Genomic DNA, 26609 nt, shown 5'->3' with positions numbered 1-26609 from the left:
CCTCTCTTTTGGGGCCGTTCCAAAACTTCCATTTGTAGGCTATCAGATTGAATGAAGGTAGAGTAAAACTTTTCCGTAACTTTAATATCTGAAAGAGTCTTTGTCCTGATTCGGCTTCTGGAGAAAGAAGGCAGCCGACCCAATGATGAGATAATGCCCACATTTAAAAGTGGGAAGTGACTGAGAGTGTCTGACACCATTGGCAGTGTTTCTTTGTGCCATAGGGATATTTCCATATCAGCACAGAGGTGGCTTGATGGTGAGGACACCCAAACCGTATCAGGGCTTCCTGCCATCAGAAGTAGAACAGAGTTCTTCAGTCATTCTTTCGATGAGTGGTCCTCAGCTGTGGCTCTACATTGGGATCATCTGGGGAGGTGTAAACTAATAATGTTGGCAGGGTCCCAGTCAGTCCCTGAGATTTGGGGGCAAATGATCTGATGGTACTAGGGCATCAGGAGTTGTAGAAGCCCACCAGGTGATTCTCAGGTTGAGAACCATGACTAGTCTCCAGCAGAGATTTATAGCAGTGTTCTCCTTTACCAGGTCCCACTAGTATTATTAACTTAAATGTTTCTTTTTAAAATGACTTAGTAATTTTGTGCATACATACAGAAAAATGCACAGAACATAAATATGTAGGTTGGTGGATTATCATAAATTGAAAACCCATGAAACCAGCACCTAATTAAAAAAAAGAATATTGCCAATACTCCAAGTACACTTTGAGTCCACCCTCAGTCACCATCCTTCCTTCCTTCCCCAGGTTAATGGCTGTCTTGGTTCTAACATTATACTGTAGTGATCCAGACCAGGCCTGGGTGTTAGTGCTGAGATTAGGGGTGTTACGGTGATGTGGGCTATTGCATCACGTTGTGGAAACCTCCTTAGAGATCTCGGGCTTTATACAGAAGGTGTAGAAGTATCTGCAGGCAGATTTCTTGGGTATTGGATGGTCTGCCTGATGACACTCCCTCACCCGTAAGTGACTTCCTTGATTCATCCGTTCACGTGTGCCTGTGACCTGCTAGGCCCTCAACCCAGGTATTGACAGTCTAGTGGAGGAGTGGTCAGTCCTGTGTGCGGGTGCCATAGCAGTGGGAGGCACAGGTTGCTGTGGGAGTGATCTGGAACATGAGAAAGAAGTGTGTGTCAGGGAAGCTTTCTAGCGGGGATGAGTTTTGAACTGAAAGTCTACAAGGAGTTGGCGAGGCCAAGGAGGAGGGAAGGGTGCTTCAGGCAACAAAAACTTTGTATATAAAGGCACGGAGGTCATGTTCTAAAAATTAATTTAACAATGAGCATTTATCGAACAGCTAATGTGGGTGATGTTAGAACGAGGAGAGACATTTGCCTTCATTTACAATATTCTAGTCTAAAAACTGTAAATGCTTTATTATGGGGGGGCGGTTTGCTTTGGAAGTTAATTGTGGCCTTGGAAAACTTATAGAACAACCCACTGCAAATAGTGAATGTCAACCAGGTATTTCTTCTTGGGGTGTACAGTGAGGAGCAACTAGAGGCCCAGAACACCTGGCAGGGTCGAGTATCAGCTGCTGCTGGCGTGGACCTCTGCATGTTATAGTATACCTTGCTCAGGCCTGATGGCGTCAGAGGGGTATAGTGAGTTATTCCATTGGTTTTAAAATTTTTTGTTGAGAGTCAAACATGTAGGAAACAAGGGCACATGTAGTTGCTGCTCTAGTGGAGTTGAATGTTTGGGTTCAAAGGCCGGAGTAGAGGCTAAAGCTAATTCACCCCCTTGGAAGTGTAGCAGATGTTGGAAGCAGTTTTGAGAATTATAGCTTGTCTGTCCGGTTCTAGATTTGAACCTTGGAAGTACCTTTGAAAAGTTGAAATAAAATGTTTTTCTGCATTCTGAACAGCTCCTCCAGCACGCGTTTGTGTTTGTAGTGCTTTTATACCCAGGATGACCCCCTTGAATGTACGTATTAGTAAGATTGACTTGTCAGTTCTTGTGACGTGGAACTTTTGTGGCTAAAAAGGCTATTAAGGAGTGAGAGAGAGAGGATGTGCGAGGGAGAATTCTGCTTCTCTCCAGGGCTCATCTGTCATCTCTTCCAGGACTGCGGATAAAGGAGACCAAGGAGGTTTATGAAGGTGAAGTCACAGAGCTAACTCCGTGTGAGACAGAAAACCCCATGGGGGGGTATGGCAAAACCATTAGCCACGTGATCATAGGACTCAAAACAGCCAAAGGAACCAAACAGTTGAAAGTGAGTACATGTTTGTGGGCTCTTTTCTCCTGCCTCAGAATCTCTCAGCGCTTTGTGGCCTTGGGCAGGTGGGGTAAACTGTCTGTGTCCCAGTTTCCTCCTCTGTGGACTGTGGGTGATGATACGTCACAGGGCCATTTGAGGATGTTACGTGTATGAAGCAGTACCTGGTAGAGGGCTAGTCCACTGGAGGACTCAGTAAAGATAGCTCTTACTTTTCTTTCTTATTCCTAGAAAATTGTGCGTGTTAAAACATGAGCTGTGTGGCTAGTGGAGTCTACCTCCTGCCGTCCTGTATCCCATATTATGATTATGTGTCAAAGGCCCTGGGTGTCTCTCTGAACCTGGGCATCAATGTTTCAGTTCTCAGTGCCCATACTCACAGAAAGAAGTAGCATTGAGTAATCTGGTACGAGCTGAATGACGAATGACAGATGAACTTCCCAAGGGGCCAGACGCAGAATCCTGATCACAGTTTCTTTTATGTGTCAGGGCCTAGAAGCCCGTGGGAGCTTCATGGTTGGTTCTGCTCAGGCCACGGCTTTGTGGAGAGCCACAGTGGTGGCACTGTGGATGGCCCTGGATGAGCCTCCTCAGACACCTGTCCTGTAAACCTTTAGGTTGCGGGCAGCAGACGCACCTGGGGGAAGAGCATGGATTTTGGAGTCAGACAAAGTCGAAAAGGAAATCCTGGCTCTGCTGCTGACAGCAGTGTGGGCTTCAGCAAGTGACTTAATCTCTGAGCAGTGGTTTCTTTATCTATTAAGTAGGAGTAATAATTGCCTAGCTCACAGAGTTATTACCAGGGCCAAAGTTGTAGCTTTTGGTGTGGCACCTAGTTACCTGAGAAGTGGTGGCTGTTGATGTTACCATGAGAGCCTGCAGTTATAGAGAAATGGGTGATCTGGATTGTAGGTTTTGCCTTATTATTATAAATAAATAACATTGGCATCATAGCTCTCATTTATTGTATGTGCCAGGCCCTAGGCTAGGTGCTTCAACAGATATTTCATTTCTTGTCCTTTATAACTTTATATATGTGTATGTGTGTGTAATTTCCTTCATTTTACAGATAAAGGAACTGAGGCTCCTAAAGAGGTAAAGCAGTGATCCTGGGATCATACAGCCGGTGAAGTGGCAGAGCAGACTTTCTTAGTCCTAACCATTATGTTGTCTGCCCCCCAACTTGCTGTGTGACCTTTGGAAGTCAGTTAAGCTTTCTGGGCCTCCATTTTCTCATGTATAAATTGTGATAAAGTGACCATATAATGTCTCCATCTTTGCTCCCCTCTGCAATTTTATGGTTCTTTGATTCTGTAAGGTGCTTTCTTGGTCACTGCTTTATAGAGATCATAAAAATGTCACTTCTTCAAAGGGCTGTTTTTCTTTTTCCTGACAAAGTTCCCATCTCAGGAGTTTTCCTCTGCAAATATCTCTTTTAAACCTCCCCCTCATCTCTCCCATTCTCTATTAATTAGATTTCTTAGTAGGATCTGCCACTTTTCCAGTAATTACATCTTCAGTCAGTTCATTTGGGAAATTAACTGATATAAAAATGCTTGAGGCAAAAAAAAAGAAGATATATATTCTATATATATATGTGTGTGTGTATATATGTATACATGTACTCTCCAATGTAGGATAGATAAAATAAGCAGGCAGTTTAAATTTCAGCTATCCATATGGCTGCTTTGCACGGTTACTTTAAGAAAATGACATAAGGGAGAAGGTGAATTTTTTTCTTCCAAAATGGATACTTCTAGCTACTTTGAGCATGTATATAAGATATTTGGACCTATGGAGTTCAAATACTTGGAGGATATTTGAGCATGAAGGAGAATAGCATACTTACCATCATTGTCGAGTACTTCCCTCTCTCAGGCCCTGCGTTAGGGGCCTGCCAACCATTGTCCCTCGTGCTTACAGCAGTGCTTCAGGAGGCCGTCGGTCCACCGGCCAGTGAGACAGAGCCCCGGGTTTGTTCCTGTGGTTACTGTTTGTAACAGCTTCATTGAGATATAATTGTAAGTAAAATTCACCCATTTTAAGTGTACAGCTCAAGGAATTTTAATCTATTTACAGAGTTGTACAACCATCACCACAATTCAATTTTAGAACATTTTCATTGCCCCAAAAGAAACCTCATGCTCTTTTACAGTAGCCCCCCATTCCTACCCATGGCCCCTGGCAACCTCTAATCAACTTTCTGTTTCTACATATTTGCCTTTTCTGAGCATTTTTTGTAAATGATCATACAGTATGTGTTCTTTTGTGTCTGGCTTCTTTCACTGAGTCCTGGGTTTTCACTCTTTAGTATTGTTTGAGACAAAGTCCAGGGTTTTTTCACATTACCTAACGCAGCTCTCCTTGACGTTTAACTGAGAGAAACTTATTTGTGAATACTGACTCCTTACAAAGGATGCTGTCCTAGAATATTGATCGCCAAGGGTAGCCTGAATCTGGATGATTTGGAGAAAAGCAACAGTTCCCAAAATGTGCTACTTCCCTTTCCTGGAGATATGAGCAGGCAGGTCCAAGGCAGCAAATACTGGGGTTTGAATCAGAAGGCTTGGGAAGGAGCCTGGTTTATGTTTCCCTTTGAATTTTACACGTCTATGATCACACCTGGGTGCTATTATGTATCTGAGGAAACTGAGGCTCAGAGAGCCTTGCCAAAGTCATAGGCCCATGGATGCCAGCCACAAAGAATAAGCAAGTTCTGGCAGGTGCTTCAGTTGCGGAAAGTTCTATCCCTACCCGAGGTGAGGAGAGCAAAGGATTGAAACAGGGGTAGCAATCTCAAGAGGAGGTATTAGGGCCTGTGGTCTCGTGGACAGTGTGGGCCCCACCTAAAAGCAGTCAGGGCCATATTTGCCAGTTTGCAACCTCAGCAGGAAAAGGAAGGAGCAGAATAGGTCTCCATTTGTGTCCCTCCCGTGCCTGTCACACAGACAGGCACATATGCTCACTCCTGCTTTCTCTCTGGGACACGTAGTCCCCCAAAGCCAGTCTCACACATCCTAATACACAAACACACACACACTCTCCATACAGTCATTAGCTACCTCAAATCTCTTATGGAAAGGCACCTTACAGTATGTCAGAAATAAATAATATGTATTATGGTTCTTTGATTCACATTTTTTTGTTTATTTTTTTAAGCTGGACCCCAGCATTTTTGAAAGTTTGCAGAAAGAGCGAGTAGAGGCTGGAGATGTGATTTACATTGAAGCCAACAGCGGGGCCGTGAAGGTAATGCCATGATTTGTTTGCCATGAGGAGATCTGGGTGACAAGGAAGCTGCTTTCCTCAAGGGTCCAGGGTGTGCAGGGAGGGGGGCTGGTGTGTGGTGCAATGCTGATGGAAGATCAGCAGTTGCCTCTTGTGTTTAATAAAGTTTGCTTTCCCTTTATCTTCATTCTTTAACCTTCTCGTGATTAAAACAGACAGTCTGTTAGAAAAATACTAAAACCTGTTTAAAGGGGGAGTACAGGGTGAGAAAGCAAAATAACTGTAGTCATTTTCAAATTGAAATGTGCAGTGTATTTAATCTTCCTTTTATCTCTTTGGTATTTTCTTCCCAAGATATATGCATGTGGAAAGGAATGCTCCCTTAGTTGGCATTCTTTTTATATCTGATTTTAAGTGTCCTGTACAGTGTTCCTTACTGTTTAATGGATGAGCATAATATTTCATATCAGACAATAAATCACCCACCTACAAAAGAGTCTGAACAGCTCCCTCCGTCTCCAGTTAATCTACTGGATTTGCCCTTTATCGGGAATTGCATACAGTTAAAAGAGAGGAGGAAAAAGATTCTTGGAGAAAGTATCAGGTGTTTTCCAGCTGGGCTTTTGGAGCCCAGTGGTGAGCAGATAGCTTACTTCTCTTGGCAGCAGGGGAATGGGGCATATTTGGAGTTTGTTAGGTAGGCTGTCAGGCCCGCAGTTGGGAACTGAGACCTTTATCTCACTTAGCACTCTGCCATTTGGGGACTTGGCCGTGAAAACTCACCAGGCACTCAGGTTTCTCTCTTTTTGCAGAGGCAGGGCAGGTGTGATACCTACGCCACAGAATTCGACCTTGAAGCTGAAGAGTATGTCCCCTTGCCAAAGGGGGATGTGCACAAGAAGAAGGAAATCATCCAGGACGTGACCTTGCACGACTTGGACGTGGCCAATGCTCGGCCCCAGGTACTGCCTCGATGCCAGCATGACCTGGCATACAGCCCTCTTGTGTGTGTACAGAAGCTTTGGGAATGAATTGTCAGAGTCTTGCTGCCGTTTCTTGAGGCAGACTGTCCTTTTCTATCTGTAATGTTCAGCAATTAACGTCGACATGAGCCAGGAGTGACTCCTTTGTTCCACTTCAAATGCTCTAGTCACAGATGATTTCATGTGGATTGTTTCTTAGCCCAGCCAAGCTTCTGGCCCTGAGCTAGCCAGCTTCCTCTGTGGCTTCTCTCCAGCAGCGGGCTCACATCTGGGATTCTCTGGGTGTTGATGGTAGGAGAGCAGGAGTGTCTTTTGAGTGCTTTGCAGGATTTCAGAAAGCCTGACAAAGCCGTGTCTTCCCCCTGCTTAGCAAAATCCCCAGTTTTTTAGCTTTGAGTGGGAACTGTATCTGCTCCTCATGCCGGGGAGAAGAGGGATACTTATGCCTTGACTAATAAAATGTGGGAAAGTGCAATTTGACTTTATGACATTTCTGGGAAATGTGTGATTTAAAAAAACCCAACTCTTCTCTGCTGGTAGTCTTTCAGTTGGTTTCCTCTTCATTCTAAAAGAAGCCACATCTTCCCTAGTAGGGAATGGGCTTTCTAACTTGGACTTGGATTCTTGAGTGTTTCATCTCTTGGAGCCTTCGCCAAGAGATTGCCAAAGCATCCTCTCAGATAAACAGATCCCCTCAGTTTGTGGAATGGCTGTCCCAAACCAACCTCAAGGGAGCCTTTGACTTGGAAAGTGCTGGGCTGAAAGTGGGAAGTCAGGAATTGTGTCGCTCCCACACTAATGAGCTCAGCTAATGAATCACGTTGGGTCTCTAGGTTTTATGATTTAGGGCTCTCTGATTTTGACTTTCCTCCTCTGTGGAAAGGGCATAATAGTTCCTCCCTGGTAGGGCTGTTTTGAGGATCAGATGTTCTAAGTACTAAGGAAACACTTGTACCTTTTACTGTTGAGCATTTAGCAAGCACCTCTGTGTCCCAGGGCCTCGTAACCAAGAGGCGAACACGAAATACTGGATAAATGACAAAACAGCAACCTCCTCTTGCTGACTGCTCTGTGAGGAGCTGGCGGGAGGGTGCTGGCAGCTGGTGAGCCTGGTAAGAGTCAGCCATTCTGTAGGGATGGGCTCACTACACTCTGAGCAGCTCCAGCTCAGGACTGGGTGACTGTGATTATGGAGCTGAGTCCAGGGAGAGGAGACATGGGAACATAATTAGGTACATCCTCACACTTACTTTGACAGTCCATCTGTGCCCAAGGAGGCTGCAGCATCGTGAGGGGGTTAAATGCCCCATAGAGGGCATTTGCCCTGAACTTTAGTGGATAGCTGGGAGCTTCCCAGGAAAGAGAATGTAGTTCCTGGCAGATGGACTAGAATACGCAAAAGCATTGAGTTATGAAAGAGCTTGGGCGTTCAGGGAAGAGTTAGTAGTCCTGTGTGGCTAATCAAGGAATTTGGGGTTGGGAAAAGATGTGGCTGGAGAAGGAGGCTGGGGCAGGCCCCACAGAGCTCGTACTTCCCATGAAGGGATTTTATTTGCTTCTTGCAGGTCAGGGGGAACCTCTTAAAAACTCCTCTGTGTTTAGAAGCTCCTCAAGCTTTCCCGTGGAGGTGTCCAGGGTCTCCACACCTTGGGACCCCATGTTGAGTTGACATTGGGAACCAGTGGGATGCGGGTGGTGGCAATGAGGCTTTTGCAGCTGCCTTAGAAAGCAGGATTAACTTTGTAAGTCTTCTCTTATGCAGGGGGGACAAGACATCCTGTCCATGATGGGCCAGTTAATGAAGCCAAAGAAGACAGAAATCACAGGTAAGAGAAACAGCAAGGCCTGTGAGCCAGAAGCAGAGGTGGAGAGCCCTGGATTCTGACATACTGTGTGAAGCTCTGTGAATGAATTCTTGAACCTGAGGATGTGCCTCAGGGCAGGTTCTTCCTTCCTCTTCGTTGAGAGCCTGACTCCACCCTAACCTCCTGTGGCTGGTTTAAATAGTCATCAAGTACCCTGCGGGGCTCTCTGGCCCCACGTGCTAGTGCACCCCCTTGACTGCATTCAGTATTCTTGCACTCATCTTCAGAGATGGAGGCTGTCAGTGTCTCTGGTCCCTTTTAAGTCCCAGAAATGTGGATTGTGTCACCCCAGCTCTGCAGGATAGCTCCTGCCAGAGCACACTCGAGCACAGCAAGCTCTGCTCCCTTGGTACTGTGCCCCCCTTTCCTGCAGACCATGAGGCAGCTACCCAGCCCTCCCTGCTCAGCCTCCTGGGCCGTTCCCAGAGCTTGGCAGGAATGTTGCTACTCCCTTATGGACCTTTAGTTTACTCTTCCCGACTGGTATGTCCCTCTTTTTTCTAATTACCACCTATAGCTTTGTCACCTTAAAATGCTAAGCACGAAAGCATCTGTTCTCTCTAAAGTTTTAGCCAGTGCTTTCTGTTAGAGTCTCCAAAAGCAGTTTCTGTACAGTCATACATCGCTTAACAACGGGGATATGTTCTGAGAAATGCTCGTTAGGCAACATCGTCATTGTGCGAACATCATAGAGTGTACTTACACAAAGCTAGGTGGTACAGCCTACTACACACCTAGGCTTTGTGGTACTAATCTTATGGGACCACCGTCGTATATGTGGTCCGTCGTGGACCGAAATGTCGTGATGTGGCACATGACTATATTTTAACATAATTTGGACCATGAATCCTCTTTTGACCATCCCTTCCTCATGGCTTTGGTGGAAGGTGCTGCATAAGATCTTCATGTTCTGTGTTTGTGAGCAGCTCTCTCCTGATGGTAGCATAAGAGCTGGTTTGGGAAATGAGAACTGTGACCTTAGATGGGTTATTTAACTTTTGAGAGACCAGTCCCTCTTGGAGCTCTGAGATTAGACCTTTCCTCAGAACCTTCCCTTCGAGAAAGGATTCTAAATGCACCCGATTCCTTTATGCAGGCACTTGATTGAAAGTTAATTAACCTAAGCTTTGTCATATAGAGCCAAAAGAAAGGGTCATTTACCAATACAGAACAGGAACATTTACTTATGAAAACTCATTTCATCCAGGGCTCCCAAACACCAGTGTCTCTGGGATCAAGCAGGGAGCTGAGTTGAGTAATAAGGTGTAAGTAATGAGGCATGGTGGGGAGTGTGACAGATTGGGAGTACACGCCCTTGTGAAGACATGCAAAACATTGTAAAAGCCATTTAAAAACTTGACAAAACACATGTTCAGGGGAAGCTGCCAACATTGTGACCTTTATTTGTGATTATCCCTATTTTCAGATGATGAAACTTAAGCCTGGAGTGGGGACATAATCTGCTTGGGGTCACATAGCTAACAGTAAAACCAGGCTCCAAACTTGGGTTTGACTTGAATTCGGATGGGGGAGAAGAGAAAGGTAACAGTCTCCCCCCTGGTGCTGACCTTGCCTATCTGTCCTTGCTGCCTCCTAGACAAACTCCGAGGGGAGATTAACAAGGTGGTGAACAAGTACATTGATCAGGGCATTGCTGAGCTGGTTCCTGGTGTGCTCTTTGTGGACGAGGTCCACATGCTGGACATTGAGTGCTTCACCTACCTACACCGGGCCCTGGAATCTTCTATCGCCCCCATCGTCATCTTTGCATCCAATCGAGGCAACTGTGTCATCAGGTAGGGTGGCTGCCTGCCAGCCATGAGGCTTTTCCACCTTCCGTCTGGCTCATTTGTTCCTCTGGGATCAGTTTAAACCCATAATGTGATGAGTCAGGATGGGGCTGAAGGGAGGTGATGTTCATTTTGAGAAACATGCCGAAGTGGCTTGCCTTCGTGGTCAGGAAAGGCAACAGCCACCCTATTCCTGAATATGAGGGCCTCTCACGTGGTCTCTGGGGTTACTCTGTGGTATGATTTGGTCATTCAGTTGGAGTGGGCAAAGCTAAGGTCATATGGGCTGGCGTTACGTGTGTTAACTTCTGCTATCCTCATACCAGCTCTGGGAGGTAAGTATTCTTGGCTTCATTTTTCAGATGAGGAAACAGAATGGCAGCATAACTTGCCCCTGGTCAAAAAGATAGGATGAGAACACAGGTCTTTCTGAGAGTGAAACCAGTATTTTCTCTCTATCCTAGACCTTCTTGGAGCACACTGGCACCTGCGTCTACCCCTACTCCCTTAGGTCTGCCTTTGAGAAGGTAGATGTTGACTCCTGGAAGGTGAATGCTCATATGATGCTCACCCTGCCAAGATGGGCCCAGGGCTGAGTCGGGGGACTTCGTTGAGGTTCTTTTTTCTCCTGAGTCTTCTGTAGGCCTGTGAGCCCCAGAGAACACACCATCTTTCCAGCTCTCAAGCCTAAGCGTTAGCATCCCCATGCTTGGTGGTTTTTCTGCACTTTTGCTCCTATTGGAATATCAGGGCCTGGTCGCAGCAGTGCTTGGGGCATGAAGTGGGGTGGTAGGGAGCCCCTTTTCAAGCCTGCAGCAGAGTAGTGAGGGGAAACAGAGCCCCGGAGCCTCTGTGCTCCTGACAGCAGGGGTGATAGGAATCCAGAGAGAGACCCTAAGGCCTGTGAGTATCTGAGCATAGAGCTGGAGCCAAACTGAGTTAGGAACCCGAATTGCTGATTCACCTAGCCTTGCCTCTGAACGATGTGGGTCATATCTCTAGGAGTTGAGCTGGCTCTTGATGGAAAAGCTTTATCTCCATTGAGGTTGTCCAGAAGCCATGCTGCTGGCTCTGGGGCAGGCCTCCCCTCAGTTCCCCTTTCAGGTGGTTGCTCTTGCTTAGAATTAAGATTTGCATGCATAATTCAAGTTCATGTGGCAGCATCTTGTAGTTGCTCTTTGAATCCTGTAATGCTGTCTTGACAAGATCATTGTCACAGGTGTTTTCTGCAATTTTGGAGAGGAGGCACCTTGTACCAGGTCCAGGCCAGCTGTTGGTGAGAAAAGCCTGGCTACTTGATATGTGGCCTGGTGCCTGGTGAGCCTGGCGTCCCTGCCGTACAGACCCTGTAGGTTTGCTGGACTTGCCTTGCTTTGGTCAGGCCTGGTTTCAGTCTGATAGTTGGTGAAAGGGCTCAGCCTGGACAGATTGCGCCCCCTGCTGGAGTGCTCTGCTAACAGGCTTCCCTCCCTGACAGTAGAGAACTCAGCCCAGCAGATGCCAGTAGAGCCTGGCAGCTTCTGGCAGGAGCAAGATCGCTTAGGACTCAGAGTACGTTCTCTGAGTCCTGTCCCAACTAGGAAAAAGGTGCATAGGAAGGTGGCTTAGATCTCAGAATCTGCCCACTGGACAGAGCTCTGGTCAGCTTGAAACCTGGGAGACTTGGCCCCAGCCCTGTCCAGACTGATTTGATCAAGGGCCGCTTGAGGTTGTGGCTGCTTGCTGCCACCAGACTGCAGTTACCTAAGTGGAGGGAAGATGCTCAGAGTGTGGATCGTAACGCAGGTCTGCTGAGGTAACCAAAATTGGAGTGTATGCTCTAGAAGAGGATTTTGGTGCCAAGCCCTAGTGGGAAATTCATTGTGGTAGTGATAATAATAACGTCAAAATAGCAATGATAAAAATAATAGCCAACGTATATTGAGGAGCTCTTTCTGTGTACCAGGCACTCTGCTGCTCTCACCTCAGCTTAGCCGGGAAGGAACACTTAGTGGTGTTCTCATTGTTCAGACGAGAACAGCAAGGCTCCCCCGGGATGGGGAACTTGACCAAGGTCACACAGCTCAGAAGCGAGGCTGAGATTTTAATTCAGACCCCATGCTCTCAACAAGACTTGATTTAGATGTGAAACGATGAAATTTCTGGAACGTTTGCACCGTTTTGGCAACATCTGACTTGCTGCCCATCAGACTCTACCCCTATAGAGTAGGGGAGCTGTTGAGCTTCCTTGCTCCTCAGATTCCTATCTGACCTCCAGAGCTCAAAAGGAAAGGGAAGAGGGAAGGAACTCACAGGAGTTGAGGGCTTCCCCTGTGCCAGAAACTGTCCAAACTATTCTACATGGGTCATCTCAGGTAATCTCAGGGCACCCTGTGACCCTCTGGGCAGGTGACATTATCTTCAGACTCACATAGGAGGTGACCTCTGTGGGCCGCAAGCCTGAGGGCTGCCTTCCCGTGCCATCCCTGCTCTCCTACACTGCTTCCCAGAGTGGCCTCGGTCAGTGAGTGGGGGTCGAGCTTTGGTGGTGGTGGGAAGGGAATGTTGAGCGTGGATGACATGCGTGGCTATTAAAGTGCAAACAGCCCCCAGACGTCTGGATCACCTCTCCTTGTGCACAGGGGTTGCAGGAGCCATTCCCAGAGGAGTACCTGGCCCTAGGCTTCTTCCTTGATGCCTCGGGTTCCTCCTGGAAAGAGATACATCCATGGGTGCAAGAGTTGGTGAAGCTCACTGGCTCTCGCCTTGGCTCCACCCTTGCTTGCCCCCTTAAGGAGTCGTTTCCCATTCAGGCAGCAGGATCCTCAGCTGTTAAAGGAGAGCTTGGCCCTGATCCCAGCTCTAAAAACTGGGAGGTCTTCTTTTCCTGTGGAGAATAACCCCTCAGGATTAAGGAGTCTTTGCAGGAGTTTTTCTCCACAAGTCTCTTTATTGCACCAAAGCGTCAAAACTTAACAAACAGTGTGGTCTCAGTTCAGTATAACCCTGTGGCAGAAGACATCCCAAGTGGCGCTTTGAAAAAAAAACAGCTTTGTGGAGATAAAATTCACACAAATCCAATTCACCCATCTAAAATGTAAAATTCAGTGGTTTTTACTATATTCACAAAGTTGTACAATCATCATCACTATTTTAGAACATTTTCATCACCCCGAAAGAAATCCTATACCTATCAACAGTTACCTGACCACCCCCTCAACACCTAGTTTCCCCCCAGCACCTCTCTCCATAGCCCCTGGCAACCATTTATCTACTTTCTGTCTCCATGCATTTACCTTTTCTGGATATTTTGTATAAATGGCACCATACAGTCTGTGGTCTTTTGTGTCTGGCTTTTTTCACTTAGCATAATGTTTTCAAGGTTCATCCATGTTGTAGATTGCATCAGTACTTATTTGTTTTTAAGGCTGAATAGTATTCCAAAGTATGGAATATTTAATAGCACAAATTTATTTATCTATTCGTCAGTTGATGGACATTGGGTTGTTGGGTTGTTTTTACTTTTTGGCTATTATGAATAATGCTGCTATGAACATTTGTGTACAACTTTTTATGTAGACATAGTTTTATTTCTCTTGGTTATATACCTAGGAGTGAAATTGCTGGGTCAAATGGTAACTGTTTAACCTTTCAAGGAACTGCCAGACTGTTTTCTACAGTGGCTGCACCATTCTCACCAGCAATACGAGGTTCCAGTTTCTCCATATCCTGGACAACACTTGTTGTCTGTCTTTTTTATTATAGCCATTGTAGTGGGTGTGAAGTTGTATCTCATTGTGGTTTCGATTTGCATTCCCCTGATGGCTAGTGATATTGAGCATCTTTTCGTGTGCTTATTGGCCATTTGTGTATCTTGGCAGAAATGTCTGTTAATGATCCTTTGTCCATTTTTTATTTGGGTTGTCTTTTCATTGTTGAATTGTAAGAGTTTTTTATGTATTCTGAATATTGGACCCTTCCCAGATAAATGATTTGCAAATATTTTCTCCCATTCTGGGGGTTGGTTGTCTTCTACAGTTTCTTGATAGTGTCTTTTGACACACCAGTTTTAAATTTTGATGAAGTCCAATTTATCTGTTTTTTTCTTTTGTTACGTGTGTTTTTGGTCTCATATCTAAGAAACCATTGCCTAATCTAAGGTCACAAAGATTTACACCTTTGATTTCTAAGAATTTTATAGTTTTAGCTCTTAGATTTAGGTTTATGATCATTTGGAGTTAATTTTTGTGTATGATATTAGGAAGAGGTCTGTCCAACTTCATTTTTTTGCATGTGGATATCCAATTGTTCCAGGACCATTTGTTGAAAAGACTGTTCTTTCTTCATTGAATTATCTTGGCAGCCTCATCAAAGAATCAAATGGCTTTCTTCTTAGCGCTCTTCCTGTGTCCACTGAGCCAAGGTTCAGAGAGTTGCCTTTCACATCACCCAGAGAGGTGCTTTGACTGCTCTTCCTGACATCAGAAAAGCTGTGTGGTAGCCACGGCCCTGCAGTTGTAGGGTTACGTAAAGAAGCACTTAGGCAGTGATTCTCAGCCGGGGCCATTTTTACTTGTCTCGACTTGGGGGTGCTTCTGGCATCTAGTGGGTGGAGGCCAAGGATGCTACTGAACATCCTATAATGCACAGGACAATCCCCTACAAAAAAATTATTTGGTCTAAAATGTCAAAATGTCATAGTGGAGGAACCCTGAGTTATAGTAAGAGGAAAGTATTCACAAATGAGTCAACCATTTTGCACATGTGTAGGTATATCTATAGGATAAATTTCTAGAAGCACAATTACTTTCTTCCTACAGATATGCCATATTGGATTCCAAGGAGAATTGGGCCTGTGGCCTCACAACCCAAAACGTCTGGAAGAGGCTCACCATTAACACAGTTTGAACAATTGTCGCATGGCATAATGGTGAAATCAATATTAGGCTGAGGCCAAAGCCAGAAGTGAACTTCTGAGTGCAAGAATAAATCTGCAATTTTAGCCAATTGTAATTATTATTATAGTTTATTGTTAGCAGTTTTATAATCTAATATGGCTGTTATGGCCACCTTGTCAAACAGTGATTGCTCAGGATGAGAGCTCCTCCTGGTTACCACCCTGCACAGGAGCACTAGTAAATAGGAGCTCCCATTCCCTGGCCCATTTAGCAATGTACTGGAACCCTTTTGTGCCTAGCAGAATAGAATTCCAGAAACCGTTTTTCAATAAGATGTTTTCTAAAAGAAACTTTGTACGTAAGATTCATAGCTTGGACAATTTCAAAAATGTTTTGTCTTTAATTCCTGAAAAATGTTTAGTAGTCTTTAAGTAGACTTTTTTGTTTAGATTTTTAGTTTTAATGGACTCACAGCTATAAGAAATTTTCTTAATGCATTCTTATAAATTCTGTTCTTTTGAAGTTTGGTTAGGGAGTACTTCATTTTTCTCTAACCTTTTCTTCTTTAGGCTTTTTATATTCGTTATTGTGTCTGAATCGAAGATGATTTATCATGAGTGTTTAGAATTTGGGATATTTTAATGTGGCAAAGTCAAGATCTTTTAAAGAGTTCCCAAGAATTCCCAAGGGAATTCCCATATAGGAATTTAAAAAAACCAAACTTATGGCCTAACTAGAATTAAATAACTAAAAATTAAATGTAGTTTTTAAAGGTTCTGTTTAATGTAAAGATTGCAGGCATACCAAATACCGAGATTTGAATCACGATAGAATTTGATCTTTATGATTCTTCCTTGTTATTATTTTAAAAAATATTTGTTGGTGGAAAAGATTTGTTTTCTCTAAAGTTATCTTAATATTTGTATTAGTCCATTTCCCTATTTATTTTGAAAGGTCTTAATTATTTTTTTATATTAGATTTAACAGTTCATTAGTGTAGCATTTTATTCTTCTTTTGAATTGTTTTTATTATGGTAAAATGTATATAACATAGAATTTGCCATTTTAATTATTTTTAAGTATACAATTCAGTGGCATTAATTACATTCACAATATTGTACAACCATCACCTCCATCCATCTCCAAAACTTTTCCATCACCCAAATAGAAACTTTGTATCCATTCAGTTATAAGTCCCATTTTCCCTTTACCCCAACCCCTGGTAACCTCTAAACTACTCTGTCTCTATGAATTTGCCTTTTCTAGACGTTTCCTATAAGTGGAGTCATACAGTATCTGCCCTCTTGTAACTTGTTTCTTTCACTTAGTATGTTTTCAAGGTTCATCCTGTTGTAGCATGCAACAGAACAATGTTTTATTCTTTCAATAATAAATATGCATTTATACTTCAACTGACTGGATAGAATTTCAAGTTAGATTTTTTTACTGAGGTTGCATTTCTAGAATGTTTACTTATATTTGAAACCAAATATTCTGATATTAACAATTAAATCAAATGGCCTGTCCTTGTCCTTTGTTGTATGGATAGTTGTGACCATGGACTCTGCAGCCCGGCACAGGTTTAGGAACACCGGAAATGGGGCTCATGTTGACCTGCTGCTGCTGCGACTCCCAAAGGCTGAGGCAAAACCCCACGGCACGCTGGGCTTCCAGACCCTGGGGCCGCAGGCTGGCCCACGTGCCGCAGGCTGGCCCAGCATGCATCCTGTCAGGCGGCTGGTGCCTTGTGGCCCAGTGGGTTGGCAGGCTCCTCTCCAGGGTTGTCCTTCCTGTGGCTTGGCTAAGAATTCAAGAGAAAAATAGGCAAAGAACATGATTGGCAGTTCCCCCCCAAAATAAAATAACTAATGAATATAAGGGAAAGCATTCAAATGCTTCATTAGTAATCAAGGAAATGCAAATTCAAACAAGGTGTTACTCTTCCTTTTTCTAACCATTAAAGCAGCAAAATATGTAAGAATTAGATACCTAGTGCGGGCTACAGATCAGATAACTTGTGTAGCTGTGTAAATTAGTACATTCATTCAAATAGATATTCAGGGTTGTGTCAGGCACTGTGAGAGTTGCTGAGGAAATGTTCCTGCCCATATGCATAAAATTGTTTATCAAAACATCATTAATAATAATAGCAACAATTGGAAACTACCTAAATGCCCAACAGTTTGGGTTAAGTAAAATACTTGATGGATTGTTAAGACTTAAGCAACGTGGACAAATCAAAAAAATATCTGCATTCTTCGTGTAATTTATAAAAATGTGTATGTGAAAATTTGGCAAAAACGTGTAATTTTTTTTTTTTTTTTTTTTTGCTGAGGAAGATTCGCCCTGAGCTAACATCTGTTCTAATCTTCCTCTATTTCGTATGTGGCTCACTGCCACAGCATGGCTGACGAGTGGTGTAGGTTCACATCTGAGATCCGAACCTGCAAACCTGGGCTGCCGAAGTAGAGCGTGCCAAACTTAACCACTATGCCCGAGGGCTGGCCCCCTAAAGTTTTTGATGTCACCTGAATGTTAGTCTATTTACTGTGTGGTCCTGGTTCTGACTCTCAGGACGTGAACTAGCTGCTTTGTCATTGTGAGTGCCTCAGCCATGTTTCCAATGTCCAGTGTCTCGTCTCAGAGAGGCCTGGTTGATGTAATAATTCTGGCCCTTGCAGGGGCACTGAGGACATCACCTCTCCTCATGGCATCCCTCTCGACCTTCTGGACCGAGTGATGATCATCCGAACCATGCTGTATACTCCGCAGGAAATGAAACAGGTGAGCCTCACCCCCTCCCCAACCCCACTTCTGTCTCTTCTCCCCTCTTTTGCTCCCAGTATTCCCTGATGCCATACAGAAAGGTATCCATGGAGTGGACCTGGCTCCCACCACCATCCCATCACTTAGCTGCTGGCCTTGGGCAAGTCACAATATTCCAGATCCTCAGTCCCACCCTCTGAAAGATGGATGGGCCAGCTAGACATTGCCTGAAGGGTCACAAAACCTCAGCAGCCTGTGGGTCTTGGCTGTTCTCTCTTCTACTATATTGCTTCTGATAAACTTTAGGAAAGGGATCGTGAAAAAATTGACTAGATGACAGCCATCCGGGAGGCCATTAGCTCTTGGAAAGAGGCAATAAAGTATGATTTAGTGATAGCCTCTTGGTGCCCAGGCCAGACCCTGTCCAAGGCCTCTTCTGCTCAGCGGATGAAGCCAGGAGCTCTGTTCCACCAGACTCCACAGCAGCCCGGCTCCAGCAGGGCGCATCTTGGAGCGGGCAAGTGCCCAAGTCCTAGCAGAGCCTAAGTGTTGTAAACAGTGTGACTAGTGGTGGGTTTCTCGGGGGGTTTAGAGGCTGTGCCTGGGGCTACTGCCCAGGCTGTAGAGATGATGGTGAAGCAGGGTCACATAGCTTAGAGGGGCACCTGGGAAGGGAGGTCATAAACTAACCTTATAATAAGAGGCTTGAAGGAGGTGAACATGGAAGCATCTAGCTCAATGTTGGACATAGAGTGCATGCTCGAAATTCTGCGTGAGCTGAATTTGGCTTAGGCTTGGGGGTGGGGATGACAGGGATGTATGAGATTGGGCCTTAGCCCAAGGGGTGCAGTTCCAGTTCTCCCTGCAGGAATTGGCTCTTGCTTGATCTGGAGCTGGAGCATCAACTGTGTGCCAAGCAGTGCCTAGGCATTTTACACTTAGAATTTCTAGTCCCTTTACTGGTACTTCCAGGTATCATTATGATCATCGTCTTTTTTCCTTTTGATGGCTGAGTCACTGAGCGGCGAGTCCAGGATGCAAAGCCAGGCTATGCTTTGCAGAGCCCAGGCCATCTGCTCAGTGGTGGATAGAGCCTTAGGTTGGTGTCCCACTGGGACAGCATGGGCTGTGCTCTTTCCCCTGCTCTGCCCACCCTTGCCCCAGATGGTCTTGCTGCTGGCGTAGGTCTCTTACTGTGGGGTCTGCATGCAAGCAAGGCTGGGGATGTGGGGCGGACCAGGGCTGCACTGATGCCTTAATGGCCTCTGCCTGGACCCTCTCCTCTCACCAGACCACAGGTACTCTTTGTTGGACATTGTGGTAAGCCCATGGACATGCTTAGCCAGCATGATTCCATTTGATCCTCTGTAACTGTGAGGTGGGGAGAACTATTATCATAGTCATTCTTAAAGATGAAGAAACCAAGACTCAGACTAACTAATGTGCCCGAGTTCATAAGGCCAGTCAGTGGGTAGGTGACAGGACTAACTGGAATCCAGGCTGTCTGATCCTGAAGCACATGTTCTTAATTGCTGTGCCACCAGCCTCCCACCTGCTAGAAATATCTCATTGGGGGTGGATTCCCTGTGGCAGTTTGTCAGCAGGGCCTTTCTTTTTGGAGTTCTGAGAGTCTCCTGGGCATTGCCTGGCAGCCCCCCTGCTTGCCTGTGGCCCATCCAGCCTGGCCTTGCCAGCATTTCTTGTTGACCAGCACCCGGGAGTGCCCTGGTGATGCACGGAGCCAGAGCTCTCCCCTCATAACCAGCATTGACAGGATACCGAAACAGTGGCAGTTCATAACAGCAACTGTGTGCATGATTTAGGAGATAGTGTCAATGGCTAGGGGCCTTGTCACCAGATAAGGGTCTCTTGCTCTTGGATGGATGCTGGGTTGAAGCCAAGGCATTCATTGACTAGAAGCAGAAGCAAAAGCAAAGGAGTAATTGGTCCCTTCCCCATCCTCACCCTTGGGACTGGAGCCCCATCTGACCTGCTGGGAGAGGCAGCCCCCACCCTGGAATATTTTGTGGCTGAGTGACTTGAGCAATTTGGCACACCTCTGTGAGCCTCGGCCTTTCCTGCTCACTGGAAGATCTGCGCCCTCCTTTCAAGGTTGTCGTGAGGACTAAGTGAGATAGTGACAGTAACTTAGGGCCGGCCATCCTTTCCCACTGCAGTTATTATTACTGTTATGAACAGCTTGCAGGTGCTTCACAGACACTCGCTGGGGTCCTTACAATAGCGTTTGATAACCAGAGTTTGAGGCTCAGCAAGAGCACGGATCTTGTGGTGACGGAGAATAAGCTGGAGAGCTGGGACTCCACTCAGAGCCAGTTTACCTTTGCTGCCTCCATTCAACCCCGGAGCATGGGGTCCGAGCTCCCTGGGAATGTTCTGCACTGTGCCTCAAGCGCAGTGACTGTAGGCCAGCAGGAAGGCCTCTTCTCAGGTTAGCAGAGGACAGACTAACTGCCAGGAGGGGCATTGCTTTGCTGTTGTGGTTTTGAAGGATAACCTTAGCATTTCTACTGGAGCCTGGGGCATGTTTTTAAAAAAACAAAGTAAATGTAACTTGTGTACTCGGCCATCAGTGCCGACACCCTCATAAACTATCCCTGCAGGTTATTAAATGATTAAAGATCTAATTTATGAACTGTCCATTTCTGAGCAGTCTGAAACAGGAGCTCTTGGGATTGCTCTGACCTCCTCTAGAGAGAATGAGAGCCGACTGTCCCTGACATTCCTGAAACTGAACTTCCAATTCAGCACAGCTTGCTGAAGGCCAGATGCTCAGGGCTGAGGCTCTCCCCTTGACCAGGCTCCAGGATTAAATATTTGCATTTCCTTGGAGTTTCAGAAGGCCTCCGGGGGACATTGTTCTTGGCAGGACCTGGAAGTTTCCTCAGTCTCCAGCTGGCAGTGAGAGAAGCCCTTTGTATATTGGAGCACAAACCTGTCCAGCTCTGACTCTTATGATCAGAGGGGAGCACTGTGGATGGAGCTGGGAGCAGGGGTCCTGCTCCCCCCTCCTTTTCCCGCCATTCTTGTGCCCATCTAGTAACTTCTCTCTGCTCAGCTGCATGTAGCCTTGGCGCCCGGTCAGTGGAACCTCTCCTGCACAAGCTCAGATTCTTTTGACAGAGGTCACACACACCCTGGCCGCACTGGCTGAACAGATAAGTTTTATGTGGCCAATGCAGTGTTTGTGAAATATTTGACCAAGTTGCCAACATTAGAAATGAGGACATTTCCTACAAGAATCTTGAGTTCTGAGGCTCTCGACAAAATGGAAGACTTTTTGCCATCACCTGGCCTTCAGCCCTGGTGGCACTGGTTGCCTGCAGTGGAGGGGCTGCCTTCCTGGGGATGTACTGGCCTGTCCACTGCGGCCCCACCCACCTCTTCTACAGAGAGACCTGGCTCTCCTGTCGAATGGGACATTTCCCCCTTGCAGCAGTGACGTGCTGGGCCCCTGAGCGGAGTCATTAGACGCTAAACTCTCCACCCCTGCAGCTCCAGCCCTCAGGGTTTGAAGTGTCCGTCTCCTAAACCTCAGGTCCCCCTCTTCCCTTTGTAAGGCTTTAGCTGGGGGCTCAGTCTATTTATTTATTTATGTATGTATGTATGTATGTATGTATGTATGTGAGGAAGGTCAGCCCTGAGGTAACATCCATGCTAATCCTCTTTTTGCTGAGGAAGACCGGCTCTGAGCTAACATCCACTGCCAATCCTCCTCCTTTTTTTCCCCAAAGCCCCAGTAGATAGGTGTATGCCATAGTTGCACATCCTTCTAGTTGCTGTATGTGGGACGCGGCCTCAGCATGACCGGAGAAACGGTGCGTCGGTGCGCGCCCGGGATCCGAACCCGGGCCGCCAGCAGCGGAGTGCGCGCACTTAACCACTAAGCCACAGGGCCGGCCCTGGGGGCTCAGTCTTTCCCACTTCCTGTGCCTCTACCCTGGGTGTGTTTTTATAGCTTTAATTTAAACAAGAGCTTCTGGATATCTTGTTTACGAAGCTGCCAAAGTGAAAAATTCCTGTATTATATGAGGCTCGAAGTCCTCGAGTTATCTCAGCTCCACAACACACAACATCATTATCCCAGCTGCGCCTTATCACTCAGCGCTGCTGCGCCTGCAGGACCCTGATGCCACTGTGTTACAGTGCCCCGCCGCCAGCCTGCCTGCCCGCCCTCCAGCTTGACTGGGATCTTCACACCGGGACAAGTGTCAGCCTCCTCTTGATAGGTTAGATATCTCCCAGTGATGTTATGAGGGCTGGTCAATCTTGAAAAGTAACTTTTTGATGTATTTAGCCATCGTATTTATCAAGCAAATAAAGAATGTCTCTTCTTGCCTTGCTTGTAAGTGGTGGTGCCCACGCTGGAGAGGAGGTCAGAGCCGTTGAGGGAGCCTGGGCAGGTTGTGGAGAGGCTGCAGTTCTTGGGGGCTGGGGATTGCAGAGGGAAGGGACCGGAGGCAGGGGCTGAGCCACTCTGGCGCACACTTCAGGAGCGAGGGTCACCTTCTGGTCAGTATGAACACAATAGCCTGGCTGTAAAGCCATTTCCATAGAATAGGTGTGGCTGGAGCCCCCGGAGATGAGCACGAGGCAGCAGTCGGCACTCTGCCCGCCATCCCGGGCCTCTTCTGTTCTTACGATGCGGGACGAGAAACCCTGAACAAGATTGTTTTTAAAGCACTTTATTTTGTAGGTGGGCACTTGATGTTGGTCACTGTTGATCATGTTTTTCTCCTCTAACAGATCATTAAAATCCGAGCCCAGACAGAGGGAATCAACATCAGCGAGGAGGCGCTGAACCACCTGGGGGAGATCGGCACCAAGACCACTCTGAGGTGAGCCAGTGTGCCCTGGACACGTGTCTGCCTGGAGCTGCTCCAGACACTGCGGGTGCCTTCCCAGCACAGCCGGCAGGGCCTTGCTGGGGTCCGTTCTGGGACGTGAAGACAGGCCCCCTTCACAGGGCACAGGACCACGTCTGCTCTTACTGCTGTGATGGTTTTGTCCCAGGGTGCTGCGATTTAGAGTGCAGAATATCTAGATGATGGTGTTTAAAAAGCTAGAGTAAGATGTTAAATCTCCTTGTCCTGTAGCAGATGCTCCCCTCTGGTGGAGAGCTTGCTCTGATCCTGGGCCAGTCCCCTTGACTGAATCAGAGACCAGGGGCAGGGGCAGGGGCAGGGAGCTCACTGGCCAGGTCCTGCCTTGCTGTCTCCCCTCTGCTGGCTCTGTTCTCCAGGTGTGTGGTCGGTTGGGAGGTTGGGTGCAGGCGAAGGTGAGGGTAGGAGTACAGACATAGATTGCTCCCCTGACTGTTCACTCGCAGCTTGAAGCCAGTTGCCTGTGGAGGATGTCCGTTGTCAGTTTCCTGGCTCCTTCCTTGTGAAATCATGACTTCTCAGTTCTCAGCCCGTCCCTATTTCCCTCTAAGTCAGTTCCTCGCTCCTAAGGTTAAAGCAGAATTGCAAGCTGTTTTGTTTGAGTGGAGTGGTGGTTTTAGTGACTCCTGGATTTTTGTGCCTTTGAGGGGGCCTGTGCTTTTAGGTGGCTGTGTGTTCGTTTCCCTGCCACATTCAGTGTCCTGATCTGGACCTCGGCCTTGCCTGCCTGGCCCCTGTGTACGTCTAAGTTTGCAGGCGCTTTCAAGTAGCACTCGAGTTACCTCCTGTCAGAAAACTTTCAGACTGTGACAAAGATTTGAGGGGAAGGACTTATGTCATGTTGATGACTTCTGGCTCCTCCCTGACGGGGTCATGACTGCAGATCTCCTTGTCTGCTGTGTCTGCCATAGCTAGCATAAGCCCAGCATTGGGCTCAGCCCCTGGTGTCAGTGGGGCTCCCATCTGGGGGCCCTGTTTCACTCCTGGCCCTGCCCTGCCCACTCTAGGTACTCGGTGCAGCTGCTGACCCCGGCCCACTTGCTTGCTAAGATCAATGGGAAGGATGGCATCGAGAAGGAGCACGTCGAGGAGATCAGTGAGCTCTTCTACGATGCCAAGTCCTCGGCCAAAATCCTGGCTGACCAGCAGGATAAGTATATGAAGTGAGACAGCCGGGGTGTTCTGCGAGAAAAGATTCCCGGGCAGGCCTGGCCCTGGGTCCAGCCTCCGGGCAGGAGGCTTGCCCCTGGGCCTCAGACTCTGCCCCACTCGGATGGCGTTAGCTGCATTGTCAGTTCAGTGTGGAAAGCGTTTCTTCTTAAATTATCATAACTTCTTCTGTGGTTGCTTTGAAAGAATCCTATATCATCTGGTGTGTTTTCTAATAAATCCTTATAGGTTATTTTGATGACATCTTTCTCTCTCTTAATTTTTTTAAAGTCAACTTTCTATTTGAGAAGAGTTCTAGATTTACAGAATTATCAGGAAGATAGTACAGGGAGTTCTCATATACCTTACACCCAGTTTCCCTTCTTGTTAACATCTTAGAATAGTATGGTACATTTGTCACATTTAATAACTGATATTGATGCGTTATTATGCTTTAGTCACATTTCCTCAGTTACCTCATGTCCTTTTTCTGTCCCAAGATCCCATCCAGGACACCACATTACATTTAGTCCTCATATCTCCTTAGGTTCCTCTTGGCTATGACAGTTTCTTAGACTTTCCTCGTTTTTGATGACTTGGACAGGTTTGAGGAGTGCTGGTCAGGTATTCTGTCGAATATCCCTCACTGGGGTTGGTTTGATGTTTTCCTGATGATTACACCGGGATTATGGGTTATTGGGAGGAAGACCACAGAGGTGAAGTGCCATTCCCATTACACCATATCATGGGTGCGTGCTGTCACCACGACGTGTCACTCTTGGAGTTGGCCTTGGTCCCCTGGCTGAGGGCGTTGTTTGTCAGGCTTCTCCATGTGAAGTTACTCTTTCCCCCCTTTTTCACACTGTCCTCCTTGGAAGGAGTCACTGAGCACAGCCCACACTTCAGGGGTGGGGAGTTGTGCTCCAGCTCCCTGAGGGCTGAGTATCTGCATGCGTTATCTGGGGATCTTCTGCACAGGAGATTGTCTCTTCTCCCCATTTGCTTATTTACTCAGTCATTTATATTGGTATGGACTCATGGATATTGATTATATACTTTGGGTTATAATCTAGTATGAGGTTATTTATTTTGTTGCTCAGATTGGTCCAGCTTTGAGCATTGAAGGCTCTTTCAGTTGGCTCCTGTGTCTCTTTGACATGTCCCCATCACTGTGTCTTTATTAGTCCACGGAGTTGGGCTTTCAGCCCCTTGAGAGGAAGGGGAAATGGCAGCATCTGACAGGCACCACACTGGAACAGTATTGCCTGGTAGGATGGGCACAACATTCTCTCGGCCAGGCCCAGGCCTCATCTGCCAGCTCTGTGCTGCCTGAGGCAGAGCTTAGCCACAGAAGCAGTGCCTCGGTACAGGCTCATTGTTGTGGGTTCTCTGCCCTCACAGGCAGGATCTCCGTGCTGTTATTATGTGCAGGAGAGGGGACTAACCAGGATGGTCATCTTGTTCCAGTCATTGCTTTAATCCAGGTTAGCCATGAGGTCCTTGGGGGGCAAGCACAACTTTTCTCCCATTGGTGATAATCCTCTGAGCATGTCCAGGAGACTATGGGCAGGAGGGCTGAGACAATGCTGTGGGAGTCCATCCAGCCCTCTGAGAGCCCTCAGGCCATGCTCTGGTCCTGAGAAGGCCCCAGCTAGTCCCTGCTGCCAGAATGGATCTTCTCCCATGGGCCTGGCCCCTGAAGGAGCTCCCAGCCTGGGGGCTGGGGGTTGGGGTAGAGGGAAACCAGGCACAGTGGATGGGATGGGACGTTTCCTGAGGTCATGGCTGAGCGCTTGTGGCCTGTCCTGGCTGCCCACATCCTGAGGTTGTGCCTGTGTCTCTGGCCTCCCAGCTTAAACCACATTACCAAAAAAGGAAAAGTGATACCTAAGATTTAGCAAAGCTTCCTGTGTCCTAGGGCCTGTGTTAATGCCTTACATTTCCATCCACCTTCTCCCAGTAGCCCCATGAGATTGGTACAGGTTAAGTCACTTGCCCAGCTAGTAAGAGATGGAACCAGGATTTCGAATCAGACTGGTTTGAGTTTGTGCTCCTAACGCCTGCGGCTACACCACCTTCCTCAGCGTGCTGAGTTGTTCGAGGGGCCGTGAAGATCTGACCTCTGTACCAAGCAGGTGAAGCAAGCAGGGTCAGGTTTGAGGAAGGTGACTTGTCTAAGGTCATACCCCAGAGGACAAGAACCAGGCTCTGCCCCAGCTGGACCTCTTCCTCCAGCCCTGAAACCTTTCACTGTTTGAGGAGCAGGATAGAAGCAGCAGTGCCGGCATGCCTCCCAAGCACAGGTTGGGACAGAGTTCTTCCCAGCTGCTCAGGGAGCTCTGACGACCAGAGCGTTCCCAGTGTGTCACAGCCCTGTGTTCCTGCTCCTCAGGTATCCTGGCCTTGGTGGTGCCCAAGCAGATGGCCCACCTTGCTTGTCTGTGCTCCAAAGTGAGGGAGACGGTTCTGGATGGGTAGGAAGGTTGGATTGTTTTAATTTTCCTCCTACTTTTTCCAGCCAGTCCTGTGATTATTACATTAATCTTCCAGGCGAAGTTTTTACGACTGATTCCTCGCCGACTATGAGAAGTTTCTCCATCCATTACCAGGAGGGAAACAGACCCTGGAGGAGAGGAAAATATTTGTTACATCTTATCAGGCTGACACACAATCTAACAACAATTACAGCAGCCCCATTTTTTGCACTCTTTCAGCTCCGGTTGCACTATTTCAGCTCCGGCATGAAAAATTGTTGTAATATTAAAGTGAGGCAGGGTGGGGGCTGGTCATGGGAAGTGGCTAACATTCCA

At 46.9% G+C, this 26609-nt stretch overlaps 1 protein-coding gene across 3 annotated transcripts in view; it reads left to right on the top strand.

The window, feature by feature from the left end:
* RUVBL1 (RuvB like AAA ATPase 1) overlaps window positions 1-24061 on the top strand; it is a 38578-nt gene extending 14517 nt beyond the window's left edge. For all 3 annotated transcript variants that reach the window (XM_087431640.1, XM_087431639.1, XM_004442441.3), the window contains 8 exons: window positions 2086-2237; window positions 5400-5489; window positions 6281-6430; window positions 8214-8277; window positions 9914-10112; window positions 17665-17767; window positions 22514-22605; window positions 23658-24061. In XM_087431640.1, the coding sequence (XP_087287766.1) occupies window positions 2086-2237; window positions 5400-5489; window positions 6281-6430; window positions 8214-8277; window positions 9914-10112; window positions 17665-17767; window positions 22514-22605; window positions 23658-23817 (1010 nt within the window). In that variant the 3' untranslated portion in view covers window positions 23818-24061. The remainder of the gene's footprint in view (window positions 1-2085; window positions 2238-5399; window positions 5490-6280; window positions 6431-8213; window positions 8278-9913; window positions 10113-17664; window positions 17768-22513; window positions 22606-23657) is intronic.
* Window positions 24062-26609: the final 2548 nt, after the last annotated feature.

This window comes from Ceratotherium simum, chromosome 5, assembly GCF_057802395.1.
Source record: "Ceratotherium simum simum isolate JZ-2026a chromosome 5, ASM5780239v1, whole genome shotgun sequence".
Lineage (NCBI taxonomy): Eukaryota > Metazoa > Chordata > Mammalia > Perissodactyla > Rhinocerotidae > Ceratotherium > Ceratotherium simum.
The sequence above is the reverse complement of the archived record's forward strand: the minus strand, read 5'-3'. Positions and strand labels throughout refer to the sequence as shown.